The 22,801-nt window shown below is 40.2% G+C and overlaps 1 protein-coding gene across 1 annotated transcript in view; it reads right to left on the bottom strand.

The window, feature by feature from the left end:
• The window catches only part of LOC100067916 (nmrA-like family domain-containing protein 1), a 33,576-nt gene extending 16,581 nt beyond the window's left edge, over window positions 1-16,995 (bottom strand). The window contains exon 1 of the mRNA XM_005601863.4: window positions 16,834-16,995. Coding sequence (XP_005601920.2) covers window positions 16,834-16,978 — 145 coding nt within the window. The 5' untranslated portion in view covers window positions 16,979-16,995. The remainder of the gene's footprint in view (window positions 1-16,833) is intronic.
• Window positions 16,996-22,801: the final 5,806 nt, after the last annotated feature.

Raw genomic sequence — 22,801 nt, 5'->3', positions numbered from 1 at the left:
GCCCATAGTCAGCAGAAGGAGGGAAATAATAAAAATCAGAGCAGAAATAAATAAAATTGGAACAAAACAGACAGAAGAAAGGATCAATGAAACAAAGAGCTGGTTCTTTGAGAAGATAAACAAAATTGGCAAACCCTTAGCCAGACTTACAAAGAAAAAAAGAGATAAAGCTCCAATAAATAAAACTAGAAATGAAAGAGAAGAAATTACAATGGATACCACAGAAACACAAAAGACTATAATAGAAATATGGAGAAAAATACGAGTAGAAACAGAACAGTTAAATGTGGAAAGGGGTGGGTAGGGGCTGCTGGGTTTCTTTATAAACCTTGTAGGACTACAAGACTTTTAAAACTATTTTATGCACTTCTATAAAAATAAGATTCAATAAAAAATATTTGTTGACTGTAGTAGTTTGCTAGGGCTCCCATGACAGAATACCACAGATTGGTGGCTTAAATAATCAAAATTTATTTTCTCACGGTTCTGGAGGCTAGAAGTCCAAGATCAAGGTGTTGGTGTGTTTGGTTTCTCCTGAGTCCTCTCTCCTCGCACTGCAGATGGAGAACCATCTCACTGTGTCCTCACGTGCTCCTTCCTCTGTGCACGCGAGCCCCTCCTGTCCCTCTGGATGTCAAAATTTCCTCTTCTTATAAGGACACCAGTCAGATCAGATTAGGGCCCACTCTCATGGTCTCTCTTTAACTCAATTGCTCTTTAAAGGCCCTGTCTGCAAATACTATCACACGCAGAGGTAACAGGGATTAGGGCTTCAACATATGAACTAGGGGAGGGGCACAATTCAGCCCATGACATTCACCATTGTAATTATTACCTTATAACCCTATTACTAAACAGGGTTCTCCTTGAGGATAGAAAGTGTTTGCTCTATCCCTGTGTGCCAACCATTTTCTGAGTCTGGTGCCTGGCACGTTGGCAGTGTCTATTTGTTGAATGAATACGTGAATGAAATGGAAAGAATGACACCTCTGTGCTCTCAATTCTCAGCTTTGGAGGTAAACAGTCCTGCCTGGACCAGTGTGAGATGGAGAAGCAAATGACAAGGACTAGTGAGACAAAATAAGAGGAGCTCGACCAAAACCAGGACTGGCTGTCCTAACCACTCCTGCTTTAATGTTTCACTAAGACTCAAACCAGGAGAGGAGTTCCTCCAACTTGGCCCTGTTCCTCTAAACTAGCAAGTCACGCCCATAAACCTATCAGCTCGAAAAAGCAGCCCCCCAAGCATCCATTCTTGTCATACTCAGTTGCCCCAGACTCTCCTCACTTATTCTGGATTGTGCCCTCTTGGACCCAGTTCCCTTGCAGGTGGTTCCACGTGGAGAGTAGCGTTTGAATGGCAGGCACTTGAGGTACTGCTCGGAGTGTGGCATGCAAAGGGTTAAGAGCTAAGGGTTAACAGGTATCCCTGTTAAATTTAACGAGGTATCTTGTATTTTTATCTGCTAAACCTGGCAACCCTACCTCAAAAACCTAAACACACCCACTGCATCAATGCTACTGAACAAAGTAGAAGAACTGGGCAATAAAGTAATCAGCCTGACAGGAACCAGTCTAACAAGACAGGGCCATCTTCAAGGACCATGGCCTTTAAAGGTAAGGCCCCTAACCAATCAGCAAGCCAGGAGAATCAGATAGAGGCCACCAAGATCCACATTCCGCAGCCTCTGGACTCTCCGGGCTTACGCACGCGCCCTAGGACCCAGGAGTCCACTGAAGGTGAGCCTAACACCATTAGCATAGTAAAAATCACACCCAGGGGTGGAGAGCTGGCATGCTAATGATACATGTGTCGCATGTAGTAGCACGCTATGAGACAGTGCAAGCGCAAGCACAACCCCACCTCTACATGCTATGACAAGGCACTCCTCCCCAGCCTTTGCCTAATAAAAGCCCCACAGTCCCATTCCCTAACAAGCCGCTCACCTGCCCCTTACTTTTCTGCACTGGCTCCCTTGTGCATGTCCTGTGCACAAGCTAATAAAGTTTTACTTTTCTACTCCTATTTGTTTTCTCTCTTGATTTCCATCCTGGGGGACAGTAAGAACCCAATGTGCCAGTAACATTTTGGCAACCACAAATGGACTGGACAGGACAGGACTTTCTTGAATTCTGGTAGAAGATTTGTCGGCCTGGTACTGGACCAGGCTGGCTACCCACATATGGACATAAATGGTCAGAGCTGAACCTTTTTTTCAGACTCCAGCGTTTGGTAAGTCAGTTCAAGGCCTGGGAGCCAACCCCCTTCAGTCTGACCAACTTTCCTAAAGTTTTCCTCTTTCTCTCTCTCTCTCCTTTAGGAAAGAGATTTTCCTCATTAGGAAAATCTTTTCTCCTCTGGTTTCAGGGGCACCATGAACCCCTGAGTCAGTCACTAGCCTGACAATCTGTTTTTTCTGGTTTCAGAGAGTCCGAGTTACACCTCTGGGAGCTCTCCTCTTCTGGGCCTGATCATCGTGGTGACCCCAAGTGAGGTGCCCTCTCTTGGCAGTCCGGGTTTCTGGGTCAGTCCTTTGACTGACCAGGCTGCCATCTTTGGTTTTGGAAAGTCCATGTTCTACTTCTGGTAGCTCTCCTCTGGTTTTTGACCACCTAGAGTGATTCCAGGTTGATCTCTGGGTCAGTCCTTAGACTGATCAGACTGCAGTCTCTGTTTTCTGTTATTCTGTAAACTGTCCTTCCTGAGAAATGTTGTTTGTGTGACCCTTATCGTGATAACCCTTGGGAAGAGGCCATGAGAGTGAGGCCTAACCACTTCTTTCCCTTCTTTGTCTGTTTCATTCATCTCCTCCTATGTTGTCACCAAGTCAAGGTTAAGTTCAGGCTGGACCTGAGCAGATCCTGGACCTTCCGTAAAAATTGAAAACTTCAAAACCTTTCACCAGGGACTTAACTCTCAACTCTGGCATTGGGATCCTGCCCCCGCCAGCTCCAGGCCTTTGCCTGTTGCCTCCCTGGCTTGCCTTGTGCTTGCTGAGGGACTAAGTGCCCGGGCTCAGTGGGACTTGACCAAATCTTATAACTATATTGACACCAACAGTTGGGCTCTGCATCCTTCTCTGGGCCTGATGTCAGTCGGACACCAACTTTACCACCATGGGGAATGCCCCAAGCATCCCCAGAGATTCACTCCTCAGGTACATTTTAATTAATTGGAAACACGTTCAATGGGATGGGTTATGCCCCAAAAACTCCATCTTGGAGAAAACTTGAGTGGTTTCTCTGTGCTTTTATGATGTAGTCGGACAGGTAGATCAACCTATAATGTCATTTGAGTTACAACCCAATTTCTGAGAAATCAAAAGCAATTGTCCTTAGAAAATCCTTGCAAGACTAGAAATGCAGTTCTAGAGGCATTCAGATTCCATCTATTTCCCTTATCTCAAAGAGCTTGCAAATCGTCTGGGGAATATCTAGCCTGTCACTAATTCCTAGGACTGAAGAAAAAAAGGGAAAAAGGAAAAAATGGCCATAAGAGCTCTCCTGCCAAAAATCTAGCATCTTGAGTGTCTCCTCCACAAAAGGCTTAAAACAAAATTTGGATTCATAACTAGTGTTTTACGGTACCTGTTTCATGGCAGTAATTTTAAAACAAATGCTGTGGAGACTCTGTCTATGTATGTATGTCTATATGTATGTTATATGTGTGTGATATTTTTACCTCTGGATGGTATGGCCAAAATTAAGAGCTCTTTTTAATTGGCTTAAAGTAAGCACTTACCTAAATTATTTCTAAATGTAATAGAAACTAACCTAAATGTCTTTCAAGTTAACATGATATAAATTAATCTTTGGTAACTGAAAGCTTATTAAAGGTTGTTGGTTTGATTAAAATGGACATGTTTTCAGAGTTATCAGCATTGGATATGATGCAGACATGCAGCCTTTATTCTATGTTTATTGGTCAAATAATCTGATGTTTTCTCTGTAACAAAACTAGTTAGCAAAAACAGTAACTTAAAAGGATGGCTAATTTTGTCTAATATCTCATAAGTTTTGTAGGCAATCTAAATAATTACTGGAAAGAGTAAATTAAATAAATGTGAAAAAGATAGAAGTCTTGGGTAAACTTTTTATGTGCTAGGACATGCATATTTATGATAACTTCCAAAATCTCTGTGGTAACTTGAAACTTTGAAGTTTTGCTAGCTAAAATTGAATGATAAAAACTCATTGGATATCTAAGTCATTTTCAAACAAGATAACGTACTGAAACATTATCCCTAAACATGTCTAAGTTTATCTACTTTTGGCTTCTTATTACAAAGAAACTAAAAGATATTTAAGTCTATTAGTAAACACGTCTTGTATTTTTATTAAGATTGTACTATCACAACTAGAAGGACATGCAACTAAGATATACAACTGTGTATGGGCGGGGGAGGGTTAGGGAGATAAAGCAGAAAAAAAAAGATTGTACTATGAAGTAACATGTTTCTAGAAATTATGAAAAGTATTTATAAATTTGCCAAATCACAAAATGCTAATATAAAAGACAGTTCATAATTGCTTAGTTTTTAGTTTTCACTAAGGTCTGTAAGAGTTAAAAATTCTAATTAATATAAGTAAATAAGTTTTAACATAAAAAGTCAGCTGTTGCAAAAATGAAAATTTGATTCGCTCTCTCTTAAAAGGATAATTTCCCTGGACTTTTGGTCTGCTCTTGATAAAGAGGTTATAAAAGGTTTTTCTTTACCTTTGAGTACCTCCCTACCTAAAAGGGCAGAAAATGTATGTTTTGTTAAAATAATTTCCTATATTCAACAAGACTGAGGTCTCTATATTAAGAATCTTTGACTGTTTTAACTCTCTGTTTGCCCATGACTGTTTCTGTTGTCACTTTGATTGAATGGATAACTGAGTCTTGTTTTGCAGTGAGCTTTGTTTCCTATTTGACCAAGTATTTTAAACTCTTTTGATATTTTTGACAATCGTCTCCCAAAATTCAAATCCTAAATGAAGTCTTTCTTTTGACCTGGAGGAAGGAAAAAAAAAATTTTTTTCTTCTTTTAGAATTTTCAGAGGGCCCCTAGGACTTCTCAAAAATATTTGTTCTCTCCTTCTATAAAGAAAATACACTAAAGTAATTAGGCTTATTCGGTGTGTTAAATTACACAGGAAGCATTGCCAAATAAGTGATGATAAACTTTTGTAGGTGTATTATGTGGGTAAATGTTATTCATACAAATGTCTTAAAAATGATATAACATTCCCAAAATTCTGCTCTGTCCTGGTTGTCAGCCATAATTCTAGTTATTACCTTGAAATGTACGTCACAAAAGTAGCCAAGTTTCTTTGTCAATTGTCCTTTTGAGTCTTTTGTCTGACACTTATTCTAGAATACAGGTTTCTGATAAACGTTCTGATTATAAAACTGAACTGGGTAAAAAATTACAGAACTCTAACAGAGAACTGATGACCTCATAAAACACAACAGAAGATTAAGATCAAGAATCAATTACACAGGACTGAATTAACTGATGAGGATGTTTACAATTTATATGACTTTTCATTTGAGATATTGCTGGGTTTTTTGATGTTTTATTTTTTTAGATATAAGGAAATCTTTTTCTCTTTTCTTTCAAGCTAGCTATTATTTATACCAATTTGGTAAATTATACCTTTGTAAGCAGAATTGAATCATTTATTTATTTTTCTCCCTACCTGATCCTTCCATGATCTGGAAGCTCTTAAGCAGTGAGTATTGTTTTCATGGCAATATAGTTATTTGCAAAAGTTCTATAAGAATCTGTTCTCCTTATAACAGGACACAACTGAAAACACTGGTTATAATACCACAGCTTCAACTGGCATGTCATATTTGAGAGAAACATACAGACTCAGATACGACAAGACAGCTTTTAGGAATAAGGGATGACTTTCTGGAATAAAGCCACTTGGAAATATTGGCCTGGTACCTTGTTTACAGAGTTCCCAGCAACCATACGGCAAGGCCCTCAATATTTTGGGGAACCTCAAGAAAAGAGAGGAATTCACCCAAATCTAAGGTTCTGCAGGTGAAGCCTGATGATAAATCCTTGGCTCGGCTTTCCTGGCCTCAAGAGGCCTTTAAAGTTCAATCTGAGATTCCTTATAAAAAGTTCCAGCAAGGAGAGTGACATCAGCATCAAGGCAGAGGGAACTTGCCCGAGACTCTCTCCCCTCCAACATACAACAAAAAGGGACATCCATACTCCAACAGAAGACATCCTAACAACACAAAAACCTCAGAGAGACACACAGCCACATGACGGAGGGCAGAGAGGCTGGAGCCAGGTAAGAGAGAACTTCACTCCCTCCCCTAAAGACCACGATAGCTGCCACAGGAGGATCTGTAAGGGAAGGAGCAGGGGAGGGGTGGCTCATTTGCAGAATCACCCAGGACTCCCATGGGCCCTTGCAGTCTAGGGGGAAGCTCTCTAACAGGGCAAAAGCTTTCTCATGGGATGACCTCATCAAGCCAAGACCCCAGCATACCAGATAGCAAGAGCTGATTGAGAAATCCCAGAGGACGAAGTGCCCCTCCCCACACCTGCCCGGCACCACTACAGCACCTGGGATCTCAGCTGAAGGCAGAGGGCTCAGAATACGTGGCTCTCGACCCCCACCCAGTGGCGATAGGCTGTAACTGCAACCGAATGACATTGGAATAAGAAAGAGCCAACCTTACAACATCACAAACTACATCAAATCTCCAGACCAGAAAGAAAGCAATAAGCACCCAGAACTCAGTCCTGAGGACACAGAAATATGTAAGCTAAACAACAATGAATTCAAAACAGTTATCATCAAAAAGCTCAATTAGGTAAAAGAGAATGTAAAGAAATAATTGAATGAGTTCAGAAGCTTCTTCACAAAAGAGATTGAAACTATAAAGAAGAATTAATCAGAAATATTAGAGATGAGGGGCTGTCCCCATGGCCGAGTGGTTGAGTTCACACGCTCTGCTGTGGTGGCCCAGGGTTTCACTGGTTAAGATCCTGGGCACGGACATGGCACCGCTCATTGGGCCATACTGAGGCAGCATCCCACATGCCACAACTAGAAGGACCCACACTAAAAATATACAACTATGTAGGAGGGGGCTTTGGGGATAAAAAGGAAAAATAAAATCTTAAAAAAAAAAGAAATATTAGAGATGAAAGACACAACGGGAAAGATAAAACAAAATATGGATTCCCTGAATGCTCGAGCACACATCATAGAGAACCAAATCAGCATAATCAAAGACAGACATGTTGAAATGCTCCAGACAGAGGAGGAGAGAGAACTAAGACTAAAAATAAATGAAGAAAGTCTCTGAGAAATATCCAACTCAATGAGGAAATGCAACATAAGAATTATAGGTATTCCAGGGGCTGGCCCCATGGCCAAGTGGTTAAGTTCGCACGCTCTGCTTCAGTGGCCCAGGGTTTTGCTGGTTTGAATCCTGGGCACGAACATGGCACCGCTCGCCGAGCCATGCTGGGGCGGCGTCCCACATCTCACAACTAGAAGGACCCACAACTAAAAATACACAACTATGTACTGGGGGGCTTTGTGAGAAAAAGGAAAAATTTTTTTAAATCTTTTTAAAAAAAGGAAGTGACGTCAGCATCATGGTAAAGTGAGCTTGCCCAGGACTCTCTCCCCTCCACCATACAACAAAAAGGAGCAACCATATTCCAACAAAATATATCCTAATGACACAGGAATTCTTGGAGACCCACAGCAGCCAAATGACGGACAGCAGAGAGGCTTGAGCCCCCCTTAGAGGAGCTGGAATGGGGTAAGAGAGAACTTCGCTCCCTCCCCTAAAGAATGTGGTTGCTGCCGTGGGAGGCTCCATGAGGGAAGGAGTGGGGTAGGGGTCACGCATCTATCTGCAGGATCACCCAGGACTCCTTAGCACACTTGCAGCCAAGAGGGAAGCTCTCTAACTGGGTGAAAGCTTTTGCATGAGGTGACTTCATCATGCCAAGACCCCAGGAGACCAGCTAGCGAGAGCTGATCAGGAAACCCGGGTCTGTGCGCAAGAAAAAATGCCCCCCCAACCCGTGCTGTGCCATGCCATCTCAGCTGAAGGCAGAGGGCTCAGAATATGCAGCTCTCGACCCCCATCTAGTGGCGATAGGCTGTAACTGCAACCAAATAATATCACTATGCAGAACAATCGTTCTTCTAGCATCAAACAGTTCATAAAAGCTCCAGACCAGAAGGAAAACAATAAATACACAGAATTATGTCCTGTGGATTTGGAAATAAGTAAACTAAATGACAATGAATTCAGAATAGCTATCATCAAAAAACTCAATGAGGTAAAAGAAAATATAGAGAAACAATTCAACAAGTTCTGGAGTTACTTCACAAAAGAGATTGAAACTATAAAGAAGAATTAATCAGAAATACTAGAGAAGAAAAATACAATGGAACAGATAAAACAAAATATGGATTCCCTGAATGCTCATGTGGACACCATAGAGGAGCAAATCAGCATAATAGAAGATAGACAGGTTGAATGGCTCCAGACAGAGGAAGAGAGAGAACTAAGACTAAAAAGAAATGAAGAAAATTTCCAAGAAAGAGCTGACTCAATGAGGAAATGCAACATAAGAATTATAGGTATCCAAGAAGGTGAAGAGAAGGAGAATGGAGTAGAAAGTGTGTTCAAAGAAATAATAGCAGTGAACTTCCAAAATCTAGGGAATAAGAGAGAAATGTGTGTGGAGGAAACTTTCAGATCTCCTAGATATGTCAATGTAAAAAGACCTACCGCAAGGTATATAGTAGCAAAACTGGCAAAAATGAATGACAAAGAAAGAATACTCAGGGCAGCAAGCAGAAGAAAATAACCTACAAAGGAACCCCTATCAGACTTTCAGCAGATTTCTCTGCAGAAACCTTACAAGCTAGGAGAGAATGTAATGACATATTCAAAACTTTAAAAGATAAAAATCTTCAGCCAAGAATACTCTATCCAGAAAAAATATCCTTCAGATACGAGGGAGAAATTAAATCTTTCCCAGACAAACAAAAGCTAAGGGACTTCATAGTCACAAGATGCCCCCCACAAGAAATCCCCAAGAAGGCCCTCATACCTGAAAAAAGAAAAAATGGGAGAAAGGGTCACAAAACACAGAGTAAGGAGACAAATAGATAGAATCAGAATAGGATAGCAAATATTCAACTATAGCATTAGGATAAAGCGAAGTAAAACACCAAAAACAAAGACAATCTTGTCATTTTAACCACAAACTCACAGCACAAGTTGGAACAAGAGATGAAAATAATAACTTAGGAGGGGAGGAAAGGGACTGAATCAGTTTAGGCTAAGGAAATAAGAGGTCACCAGAAAATGGACTATGTTATGCATGAGATTCTGAATACAAACTTCCGGGTAGCCACTAAACTGAGAAAACAGAACAGAGACACAAAAAATAAATAAGGAAAAAAACTAACAAACACAGCATAAGAAACTGCACAAGTCAATGGGTAGACCAAAACACACAGGACCAGAAACAAAGGTAACGCAGGAAAACTGGAAAACGAGTGACAGAATGACAGCATTAAACCCTCATACATCAACAATCACCCTCAATGTAAACGGATTGAACTCTCCAATAAAAAGACACAGAATGGCAAGATGGATTAAAGAACAAGATCCAACAATTTGTTGCTTCCAGGAAACACACCTCACCTCCAAGGACAAATACAGGCTCCGAGTGAAGCGGTGGAAGACGATACTCCAAGCTAATGGCAAACAAAAGAAAGCAGGTGTCGCAATACTTATATCAGATGAAGTAGATTTCAAGATAAGGCAGGTAAAGAGAGACATAGAGGGTCAGTATATAATGATCAAAGGGACACTACATCAAGAAGAAATAACGCTTATAAATGTCTATGCACCCCACACAGGAGCACCAAAGTTCATAAAGCAACTATTAACAAACCTAAAAGAAGATATTCAAAATAACACAATAATAGTAGGGGACCTCAACACCCCACTCACGTCATTGGACAGATCATCCAGACAGAAAATCAACAAGGAAACGGTGGAATTAAATGAAAAGCTAAACCAGTTGGAGTTAATAGACATATATAGAACACTCCATCCAAAAACAGCAGAATACACATTCTTCTCAAGTGCACATGGAACATTCTCAAGAATAGACCATATGTTGGGAAAAAAGGCAAGACTCAATAAATTTTTAAAAATTGAAATAATAACAAGCATGTTTTTCGATCATAATGCTATAAAGATAGAAATTACTAACAAGAAAAAAGCTGAGAAAGGGACAAAGATCTGGAGACTAAACAATATGCTATTGAACAAGCAATGGATCATTGAAAAAATTAAAGAAGAAATCAAAAAATATTTGGAGACAAATGAAAATGATAATGTGCCATACCAACTCATATGGGATACAGCAAAAGCTGTATTAAGAGGGAAATTCATCGCAATACAGGCACACCTTAACAAACAAGAAAAATCCCAAATAAGCGATAACAAATTACACTTAACTGAATTAGAGAAAGAAGAACAAACAAAGCCCAAAGTCAGTAGAAGCAGAGAAATAATAAAAATCAGAGCAGAAATAAATGCTATTGAAACAAAAAAGGCAGTAGAAAGGATCCATGAAACAAAGAGCTGGTTCTTTGAGAAGATAAATAAAATTGACAGACCCCCCAGCCAGACTTACAAAGAAAAAAAGAGAGAAAGCTCAAATAAACAAAATCAGAAATGAAAGAGGAGAAATAACAACAGACTCCACAGAAACACAACAGATTATAAGAGAATATATGAAAAACTATACATGCCAACAAATGGATAACCTAGAGGAAACGGATAAATTCTTAGACTCTTACAACCTCCCAAAGATGAAACAGACAAGGGCTGGCACCATAGTCAGGTGGTTAAGTTTGTGTGCCCTGCTTCAGTGGCCCAGGGTTTCACCAGCTTGGATCCTGGGCCCAAACATGGTACCGCTCATCAAGCCATGCTGAGGGGGCAACCCACACGCCACAACTAGAAGGACCCACAACTAAAAAGAAAAAAAAAAAACTATATATATATACAACTATGTACCAGGGGGCTTTGGGGAGAAAAAGGAAAAATAAAATCTTTAAAAAAAAAAAGAAGAAACAGACTATCTGAATAGATCAATCACAAGGAAAGAGATTGAAACAGTAATCAAAAGCATCCCAAAGAATAAAACCCCAGGACCAGACAGCTTTCCTGGGGAATTTTACCACTTTCAGAGAGGATTTAACAACTATCCTTCTCAAACTATTCCAAAAAGTTAGGGAAGATGGAACACTTCCTAACACATTCTACGAGGCCAACATCATTCTGATACCAAAGCCTGAAAAGGACAGCACAAAACGGAGAACTACAGGCCAATATCGCTGATGAACATAGATGCAAAAATCCTCAACAAAATTTTGGCAACCTGAATTCAGCAATTCATCAAAAGGATCATACATCATGATCAAGTGGGATTCATACCAGGGACACAGGGATGGTTCAACATCCACAAATCAATCAATGTGATACACTGCATCAACAAACTGAGGAATAAAAACCACATGATCATCTCAATAGATGCAGAGAAAGCATTTGACAAGATACAACACCCATTTAGGATAAAAACTCTTAACAAAATGGAGGTAGAAGGAAATTACCTCAACATAATAGAGGCCATATATGACAAACCCACAGCTAACATCATACTCAATGGGCAAAAACTGAGCGCCATCCCTCTGAGAACAGGAACAAGACAAGGATGCCCTCTATCATCACTCTTATTCAACATAATACTGGAGGTTTTGGCTAGAGCAATTAGGCAAGAGAAAGGAAAAAAAAGAATCCAAATAGGGAGTGAAGAAGTGAAACTCTTGCTGTTTAGAGACGACATGATCTTATATATAGAAAACCCAAAAAAATCCATTGGAAAACTAATAGAAATAATTAACAACTACAGTAAAGTTGCAGGGTACAGAATCAACTTACAAAAATCAGTTGCTTTTCTATGCTCCAATAATGAACTTACAGAAAGAGAACTCAAGAATACAATTCCATTTGCAATCACAACTGAAAAAGTAAGTACCTAGGAATAAATTTAACCAAGGAAGGGAAGGACTTTTATGACGAAAACTATAAGACATTACTGAAAGAAATTGATAATGACATAAAGAGATGGAAAGAGCTTTCTTGCTCATGGATTAGAAGAATAAACATAGTTAAAATGTCCATACTACCCAAAGCAATCTACAGATTCAATGCAATTCCAATAAGAATCCCAATGACATTCTTCATGGAAATAGAGCAAAGAATCCTAAAATTCACATGGGGCAATCAAAGACCCTGAATTGCTAAGGCAATCCTGAGAAAAAAGAACAATGCTAGAGGTATCACAATCCCTAACTTCAAAATGTACTACAAAGCCATAGTGATCAAAATGGCATGGTACTGGTACAAAAACAGACACACAGATCAATGGAACAGAACTGAAAGCCCAGAAATAAAACCACACATCTACAGACAGCTAACCTTTGACAAAGTTGCCAAGAACATACAACGGAGAAAATATAGTCTCTTCAATGAATGGTGTTGGGAAAACTGGCAGCCACATGCAAAAGAATGAAGGTAGACCACTATCTCACGCCATACACAAAAATAAACTCAAGACGTGAAGATAAATCCCAAAACTATATAACTCCTGGAAGATAATATTGGTAGTACACTCTTTGACATCAAACTAAAAAGGATCTTTTCAAATACCATGTCATCTCAGACAAGGGAAACAAAAGAAAAAATAAACAAGTGGGAGTTCGTCAGACTAAAGAGCTTCTGCAAGGCAAAAGAAACTAGAATCAAAACAAAGAACCCACCAATTGGGAGAAAATATTTGCAAATCATATATCTGACAAGGGGTTAATGTCCATAATATATAAGGAACTCACACAACTGAACAATAAAAAAATAAACAACCTGATCAAAAAATGGGCAGAGGAGATGAACAGACATTTTTCCAAAGAAGATATACAGATGGCAAATAAACACATGAAAAGATGTTCAACATCACTAATCATCAGGGAAATGCAAATCAAAACTACACTAAGATACCACCTTACACCTGTTAAAATGGCTGTAATCACTAAGACTAAAAATAACAAATGTTGGAAAGGATATGGAAAGAAAGGAACCCTCATACACTGCTGGTGGGAATGCAAACTGGCGCAGCCACTATGGAAAACAGTATGGAGAGTCCTCAAAAAACTAAAAATAGAACTATAATATGACCCAGCTATCCCACTTGGGTATCTACCCAGACAATTTGAAATCAACAATCCAAAGGAACATATGCACCCCTATGTTCATTGCAGCACTATTCACAATAGCCAAGATGTGGAAGCAATCCAAGTGCCCATCAACTGATGATTGGATAAAGAAGATGTGGTATACATACACAAAGGAATACTACTCAGCCAGAAAAAAAGACAAACTCATCCCATTCGCAATAACATGGAAGGACCTGGAGGGAATTATGCTAAGTGAAATAAGCCAGTCTGAGAAAGACAAACACCAGGTGATTTTACTCATATGTGGAATATAAACAAATACATGGACAAAGAAAACAGTTCAGTGGTTACCAGGGGAAGGGGGTTAGGGGGTGGGCACAGGGGGTGAAAGGGAGCACTTAGGTGGTGACAGTCAAGAAATAATGTACAACTGAAATCTCACATTGATGTAAACTATTATGAACTCAATTAAAAAAAATTTCGAACAAAGCAGATTTGAAAAAGCCTATATAACCTAATGCTATTCTTGCTGTACTTATGTAAATAATTGGCCAAGTTTATTAAAACTACACTTATTTTACAAACCAGTGAGTCTTAATTGGCTATCTTTGGTAAAAATGAGGGTGATTTTAGAGAGAAAAATTATGGTTCAATAGAAACTATAGTACACATTCATGGATATTAGGTTCTAGTTCAGATAATTATTTTAAGGTCTTTGTTTTCTATCTGTAAAGTGGACTGGATCCTGAATTCTTCTAGTCTCCTGAAATATCTGGTTACAAATCTCCAAACAAATGTTTTCAATTTTTTTCCCATCATTTTCATTTGGAATCATTGAAAACTGAACCTGCCCTTTTCCTGAAGCCCTACAGACTGAAGCTGGACAACTTGATATAAACTTAAGGGAGATTCATGTCTGTTGCTGTCTGTGTAAGCCACTCACAAAGATACCTGAATACCCAATGACATCATCAGAGGCATTTCAAGCTACAAAAGATGGTGTGACTCTGATATTTAGAAATCTTTTAGGCTGACTGCTCCCTGAGCTCAGAAACCAATTTATAACGTGCTCCCACCATTAACTTTGTTTTTTATCTTTTTCTTTTTTCACTAGAAATTACTTATGTTAATAACTCAGAGAAAGTTGAGACCAACATCTGGGAAATCTATGAACAATAATCCTGGCTTCACTGATATAACCAAGGAACAGACCCCAATAGGGCATGGTCACTGATCAAGGGTGCCCTCCCATCCCTCATCTGCTTCCTTCCCTTCTTGGGATCCCTGGTAATCATCCTACTCCTATTAATTTTTGTCCCTGTCTTTTTAACCTTCTTGCCAAGTTTGTTTCCTCTAGGCTCCAGCAATTCCACAATAAACTGATGGTCATGCAAGGATTCCAGCCACTTCCAATGGCTGACCCACCAGCCCCTCATTCTCATTCCTATCAGACCCTGCAACAAGCTGAAAAAGATTTTTACTCCTCCCGGATATATGGCCCCCTTCTCAATGGCCCCTGTTAGCAGGAAGTAGCTTCAGAAGAAGAGAATTTTGCCCATGATCTGTAAGATTAAGGAGGATAAAATCTCTCAAGGGGGAATGAGACAGGAACCAGCCTAACGAGACAGGGCCATCTGAAAGGACTCTGGCCTAACAAGGTAAGGCCCCTAACCAATGGGCAAACTAGGAGAATCAGATAGAGACCACCAAGGTCCACATTCCACAGCCTCTGGACTTTCCTGGGCTTATGCATGCACCCTAGCACCCAGGAGTCCACTGAAGGTGACCCTAGCACCATTAGCATAGCAAAAATCACACCCAGGGATGGAGAGCTAGCATGCTAATGATACATGCATCGCATGTAGTAGCATGTTATGAGACAGCACAGGTGCAAGCACAACCCCACCTTTACATGCCACGACAAGGCACTCCTCTCCAGCCTTTGCCTAATAAAAGCCCCACTATTCCATTCCCTAATGAGCCAGTCACTTGCCCCTTTCCTTTCTGTACTGGCTCCCTTGTACCTCTACTGTGCACAAGATAATAAACTTTTACTTTTCTACTCCCATTTGTTGTCTCTCTTGATTTCCATCCTGGGGGACAATAAGAATCCAACGTTTTGGTAACAAGCCCACCCCTTTAGCTAACTGGGAATCAACTTTCTTCAACTCTGACACATCTAACCTGATTCCTTCAGGAGCTATTCCCAAGGCTCTTATCCAACTGCCTAGCCTAGATACCTAGGCAGCAACTCAAGTTTAATGAGACTAAACTGAGCTCCCAACCTTCCTTGTCCTGCCCCCCCACCCCCAGTCTTCCCCATATCAGTGAATCACAACTCCATCCTTCCAGTTACTCAGGCCAGAACACTTTGAAGTCATTCTTCACTCCTCTCTTCTCTCCTCTCATATCTGGTCTGTCAGTGAACCCTATGAAGCCTATCAACTCTCTTTAAGACATACCCAGAATTTGACTACTCTCCACCACCTCACTGCTACCACCCTGGTCTAAGCCATTATCTTCTTGCCTGGCTTATGGCAACAGCTTCCTAAAAGGTCTTCTGGCTTCAGCCCTTGTCCTACAGTCTTTTCACAAAACAGAAAAGAAAATGAATCTTTTAACACCAAAGTCTTATCATATCATAATGCTACTCAAAATCCTTCAATGGCTTCTCATCTCTTTCAGGTAAAACCAACATCCTCACCCTCACCTTAATGCTTTACACAATCATCTCATTATCTCTTTTTTCCTTCTAAACTCAATATCATACCTGGCTGTTGGCTTTTGAGAACTTATTTCTCTCTTCTCCCTGTTTGAGCCTTTGCCACCCTTCAGACAAAATCCCGGTCTTCATAGAGCTTATACTCTAGAGTGGTAAGACAGACAGTAATGGAAGAAATCAAGCAGAGCTGGCAGCCAGAGAGTGCCAGAGAGTGGCAGGAGCAGAGTTGCTATTTTAAGTCTGGAGCTCTGGAAAGTGCTCATGGAGAGGGCAACACCTGGGCAGATGGCTCTGGCTGTTGGAAAACAATTGTAAAGGAGGCAAAGTGGAAGCAGAGATGCCACTTAAAAGGCTCAGGCAGCTGCCCACGGGAGAGAAGTCCCTCAGCACATTCTACTAACCCTCACCCACTCCATCCTTTCTGAATCGCTGCAGAACGGGGGAGCCATGTCGATGTCCCCTGCATACCCACCGGCTCTCACACTTGCTCCTTTTGCCTGTCAGGGAGTGAGTGGAGAGTGGTCTCCAGAGTACAGCTGCTGTTAAAAGGAAACTGCACCACCAAGTCAGCAAATGAGCAAGAAAGAGAAAATGTCAGTTGTCCTTGTCCCACTGAGATCATTTCTGACCAATCAAGTCAAATTACCCTGCCGCTTTACCACAGGAGAAACTCAAGCAAAAGGATACTTTTCTTCATTTCCTCCAAAGGGCTCTTTGTTCAGCCCATGCTTACAGGCTCTGAAGTTAAAAACAGGAAGCAGGAAAGTAAGCAAAGTGAGCATGCACTTTAAAAGGAAGAAGTTTTTTACCTGTGGCTCCAAACACTGCAATTATTTTTTTGCTAGTCATGTTACTGGACAAAGAAAGTGCCAGTGATGTAGCAGAACTTCGTTCAGAGCAGTGACAGCAGCTGAAATGCAGTTTCTCCTTGAGTGTGAGAATTATAAACCACATCCGAGTACCACACCCCTTATTTTGCCCCTCCCTTATAAAGTTTTCATTATTATCACCAGATAGCTTACTCACAATGACATAGCAATTTTCTAAACCAGGATTCATTCACTCACTCACTCATCTGTTCAGCAAGTATGTATTGAGTGCCTTTGGTATAACAGACATTCAACTAGAGGCCCTGGTCATCCAGATCTTTTAAGGGAGATAATCTAGTAAATACAAGTACAGTAGAGAGGAATGGCAGAGAGGACGTAGGTCAGGGAGGAAAGAAACAAAACCCAGACTAGAGGTGTTAGGGAAGATTTTTCAGAGGAGATGATGCTGGAGCTGACCTTCAGTCCCCATAACTTATTCAATCAGGGATACTAGAAATAGAGACCATCCCAGGCAGGAAGAACCACATGTAGCCAAGTTCAAAGGCAGGGCAATCATGACACAGGGCTCATGATGGCTGAAACAATGCTTGTGAGTGGCAGGAAGTAAGACTGAGAAGGATGGCAGAGGTCAGAACACAAAGGGCCTTGTAGGCATGACAAGGAGCTTAGATTTATCCTGACAGGCACAGCAGGTTTTATGTGATCCTCTGGCACCAGAGTGGAGCTCAGTTGAAACAAGACAATGCCAGAAGCAAGGACACTCCTAAGGAGACCAAAGAAATGATACAGGTGAGAAATAACAAAGACTTGAATAGAGGCACTGTTTTGAGTTGAATTGTGTCCCCCCCAAAATTCATATGTTGTAGTCCTAACCCCCAGTACCTCAGAATGGACCTTATTTGGAGAAAGGGTCTTTACAGAGGTAATCAGGTTAAAGTGAAATCATTAGAGTTGGCCTAATCCAGTATGACTGGTGTCCTTATAAAAGGGGAAAGTTAAACACAGATACATACAAAGAGAAGATGATGTGAAGATACAGGGAGAATGCCATTTGAACATGAAGATGGCTGTCTACAAGCCAAGGAGAGAGATCTGGAACAGATCCTTCCCTCACAGCCCTCAGAAGGAACCAATCTTGCCAACATCTTGATTTTGGACTTCTGGCCTCCAGAAATGTGAGACAATAGATTTCTGTCGTTTCATCACTCCACTTTGTGGTACTTTGTTATGGCAGCCCTAGCAAACCAATGCATGCAGACATGCAGTGACAATAGAAGTGAAGTGAAGAGATTTAGGAGGCAAACACAAGTTCTTCATGATTGATTGGACATAGGGAAAATGAAAGTGAGGAAGAGAAAGGATTAAAAAATGACTCTGCCAACTGGGCAGGCAATGGAGGAGCAGGAACAGGGCTCAAGAGGAAATAGGTTCAGAATTGGACCTCTTGAGTTTGAGGCTGCAGCTTGTTGAGTGATTCAGAGGTGAGGAAATGAAGAAAGCAAGTGTAGATGTCTCCTTTAAAGAGCTTTGTTATAAAGGAAGTGAGAGTGAGCTGTGGTTATAAGTTGAAATAGAATTTTATTTCAACAGAAAAGATGTGAACATCTTTGTGGGTTAAAGGTGGCTCTCTCCATGCCTCATACTCAGCTTTCTTTTTCTTCACAACACTTATGACTTGACATGTTACAGGTAAGTTTATTTGCTCATATGTTTATTTCTAACCCCCTCCCAACTAGACTGTATGCTCCATGAGGGCAGTGACTTTGTTTTATTCACTTGTGTATATCTCCAGTGCCTACAGCTATATCTGGCACATAGTAGGTGCACAGTAAATATTTTTGAATTAATGAATGAACAATCAGTAGAGTTAGGTTCCTGAGGAAGCTGGAGGGTACGGACTCTACAGCATGGATGAAGGAGTGCTGAAAATAGCAGGCACTGCAGAGATACATTGGACCCTTTGCCAAACAGATATGAAGACAGATCCAGGACAGGGAGTAGATTATGGGTCTGCAGCCCATCTGCCCCTTGACTTTCCCTCCACTCTCCCACTCATATCACTTGTTGTTTCCTAATTATCCTTGCAAGAGGAAGCAATTCTCCTAACTGCTCCTCTCTACAGTGCAACCCACAATGAAACTGAGAGATAAACTCCAGAGTTGTTACAGATTGGAAGAAGTGGTCATGCACACCTGCTCATTTCTTGAGGGCAAATGTGCAGAGGCTAAGCTGGACAAGCTAAATCCAGAAGGTCCAGTAAACAGGAAACTGTATGTTCTCATTTATAAGATAAAGATACTAATGGAATAAAGTCAGATACGTCACAAGAAAGCTAAACTGCACTTCTGCTACATTAAACTATACACAACCCTACACTAGCCATATGGAGAATCCTCAGTACTATTCCAAGCAGACATGCAGAGGAGACAAAGATTTATATTCCAGGCAGTCTATCCATAGCATAATTTGTATTGAAAAGAAGCGGAAACAATCTAAATGTTCACCACTAGGGGAGTAGTTAAATAAATTACGGTATAGCCATAAGACAGAATGGTATACCTCCATTAAAAATTACATTTTAGGGTGTCAGCATCATGGTGGAGTGAGCTTTTCCCTTAGACTCTCTCCCTAAGATACAATGAAAAGGACATTCATAAACTGACAGAGGATATTCACACAACACAGAAGATGTCTGAGAGACCCATGCAGACATACATCTGAAGTTGGAGGTGCTGGACCTCCCAGAGGAAGGGGGTGGAGATAAGGGGATCTCCTCTCCCTCTCAAACAGCAGTGACCCAGGGCTCAGGACCATGCACGGCTCTGAGAAAAGAGGGGGTAGGGACAGCTCTCCACAGGAACACCTTCACTCTCCAAGTTCCCTCACAGCCCATGGGGAAGCCCCACACAGAACTGGCTAAGCTATTGCAGGGATGTCTTCATCAAGCCAGCACCCCAAGACAGCAGTTAGCGAGGGTAGAATGAGAATGCCCCCTGGATCACAAAGGTGAGAGAAATTACCCCTCCTCCCACCTGGCACTCAAGCTGAGCCGGTTGGCCAGAGCACCCAAGCATAGGTTAGAAAAGAAGCAGCTGTGAGCAAGTGAATCGGCAACTGTAGACGGGACCTGTCAGCATAGATTTCAAAAGACATGCGCAGATGCCAGGGGATGTGGTGGGCTCAGAATACACAGCTCTTGACCACCCTCCCCACCCCCCAGCAGTGGTGGCAGCTGGAAGCTGTGAACAGATACAATCACTATGCAAAGGCACATTCATATCATCAAATAATATGAAGAAATATATTAATACTTCATACCAGAAGGAAATTACATGCACCCAGAAATCAACCCTGGAGGCACAGAAATTTATAATCTAAATGAAAGAGAATTCAAAATAGTTAGCTCAAAAATAAAACTATATGCATTATAAGAAAATACAGATAGACAGTCAATGAAATCAGGAACAAAATTAATGAACATAGGGAATTCTTCATGAAAGAGATTGAAACTATAAAGAAAAATCAATCAGAAATGTTGGAGATGAAAAACACAATGAATGAGATAAAGAAAAATCTGGACTCCTTGAATAACAGAGCTGATATTATAGAGGAGAGAATTAGCAGCCTGGAGGACAGAAATATAGAAATGCTTTAGATAGAGGAGGAGAGAGAATTAAGACTAAAAGGAAATGAAGCAAGTCTCCAAGAAATATCCAGCTCAATTAGAAAATGCAAGATAAGGATTATAGGTATTCCAGAGGGAGAAGAGAAGGAGAATGGAGCAGAAAGCTTCTTCAAAGAAATAATAGCTGAGAACTTCTTAAACTTGGGGAAGGAGCTAGAAATACAAGTAAAACAAGCTAATATAACTCCTAATTATATCAATGTAAAAAGACCTTCCAAGGCATATAGTAGAAAAATTGGCAAAAGTCCATGACAAAGAAAAAATATTAAGAGCAGCAAGGCAGAAGAAAATAACCTACAAATGAACCCCTATCAGGCTTTTAGAAGATTTCTCAGCAGAAACCTTACAGCTATGAGAGAGTGGAATGATATACACAAAATTCTGAAGGACAAAAACTTTCAGCAAAGAATTCTCTATCCAGTGAAAATATTCTTCAGATATGATGGAGAAATAAAAACTTTCCCACATAAACAAAAGCTAAGGGAATTCATTGCCACAAGATGCCCCCCCCCCCCCCACACACACACAAGAAATGCTCGAGAAGGCCTTAATAGCTGAAAAAAAAAAAAAAAAGGAAAGGGTTTACAAAGCCTTGAGCAAGGAGATAAACAGGCAGACAAAATCAGAAAATTGCAGCTCTCTATCAGAACAGGTTGGCAAACACTAAATTATAACATTTAAGATAAAGGGAAGGAAAACATCAAAAATAAATATAATCTTGTCATTTTAACAACAAACTCACAACACAAGATGGAATAAATTGTGACAACAATAACTTAGAAGAGGAAGAGGAAAGGGGGGAATCAGCTTAGTCTAAGGAAATAAGAGGCTATCAGAAAATGGACTATCTCATCTATGAAATTTTTTTATACAAACTACATGGTAACCTGTAAACAAATAATCAGAACAGAGAAACAAATGATAAATAAATAGAAAACTGAGAAAACCATCATAGAGAACTATCAAACTGAATTGATAGTCCAAAATGAGAAATGAGGGAAATACCGAACAACTGGAAAATGAGTGATAAAATTGCAGCATTAAGCCCTCATATATCAATAATCACTCTAAATGTAAATGGATTGAATTCTCCAATAAAAAGACACAGAGTGGCAGGGTGGATTAAAAAATCAAGACCAAACAATATGCTGCCTCCAGGAAGCACATCTCAGCTCCAAAGACAAACACGGTCTCAGTGATGGAAGACAATACTCCAAACTAATGGCAAACAAAAGAAAGCAAGAGTTGCCATACTTATATCAGACAATGTAGACTTCAAAATAAAACAGGCATTGAAAGACAAAGGGGCAATATATAATGACAAAAGGGATACTCCACCAAGAAGACATAACACTTAAAAATATATATGCACTGTGGCCGGCCCCATGGCTGAGTGGTTAAGTTCGCACACTCTGATTTGGCAGCCCAGGGTTTTGCCGGTTCAAATCCTCGGTGTGGACGTGGCACCACTTGTCAAACCATGCTGAGGTGGCATCCCACATGCCACAACTAGAAGGACCCACAACTAAAAATACACAACCATGTACTGGGGGGCTTTGGGAGAAAAAGGAAAAATAAAATCATTTACAAAAAAATTTTTTTAATATATATATATATATATAAAACCTAAAAGGAGATATTAACAACAGCACAATAAGAGTAGGGGACCTTAACACCCCACTCACATCAATGGATAGATCATCCAGACAGAAAGTCAACAAGGAAATAGTGGACTTAAACAAAAAACTAGACCAGATGGACTTAATAGATATATATAGAACATTCCATCCAAAAACAGCAGAATAAACATTCTTAAGTGTGTGTGGAACATTTTTAAGGATAAAGCATATGTTGGAAAGCAAGGCAAGCTTCAATAAATTTAAGAAGATTGAAATCATATCAAGCATCTTTTCTGACCATAATGCTGTGAAATTAGAAATCAACTACAAGAAAAAAACTGGGAAAGGAACAAAACTGTGGAGACTAAGCAACATGGTACTGAATAACCAATGGATCATTGAGAAATTAAAGGAGAAATCAAAAAATAACTGGAGACAAATTAAAATGAAAATACACCATACCAACTCATATGGGATACAGCAAAAGTGGTCCTAAGAGGGAAATTCATAGCAATACAGGCTCGCCTTAACAAACAAGAAAAATCCCAATAAGCAATCTTAAACTACACCTAACAGAATTAGAAAAAGAAGAACAAACAAAGCCCAGAGTCAGCAGAAGGAGGGAAATAATAAAAATCAGAGC

Source organism: Equus caballus, chromosome 19 (assembly GCF_041296265.1).
Source record: "Equus caballus isolate H_3958 breed thoroughbred chromosome 19, TB-T2T, whole genome shotgun sequence".
NCBI classification, from domain to species: domain Eukaryota; kingdom Metazoa; phylum Chordata; class Mammalia; order Perissodactyla; family Equidae; genus Equus; species Equus caballus.
The sequence above is the reverse complement of the archived record's forward strand: the minus strand, read 5'-3'. Positions and strand labels throughout refer to the sequence as shown.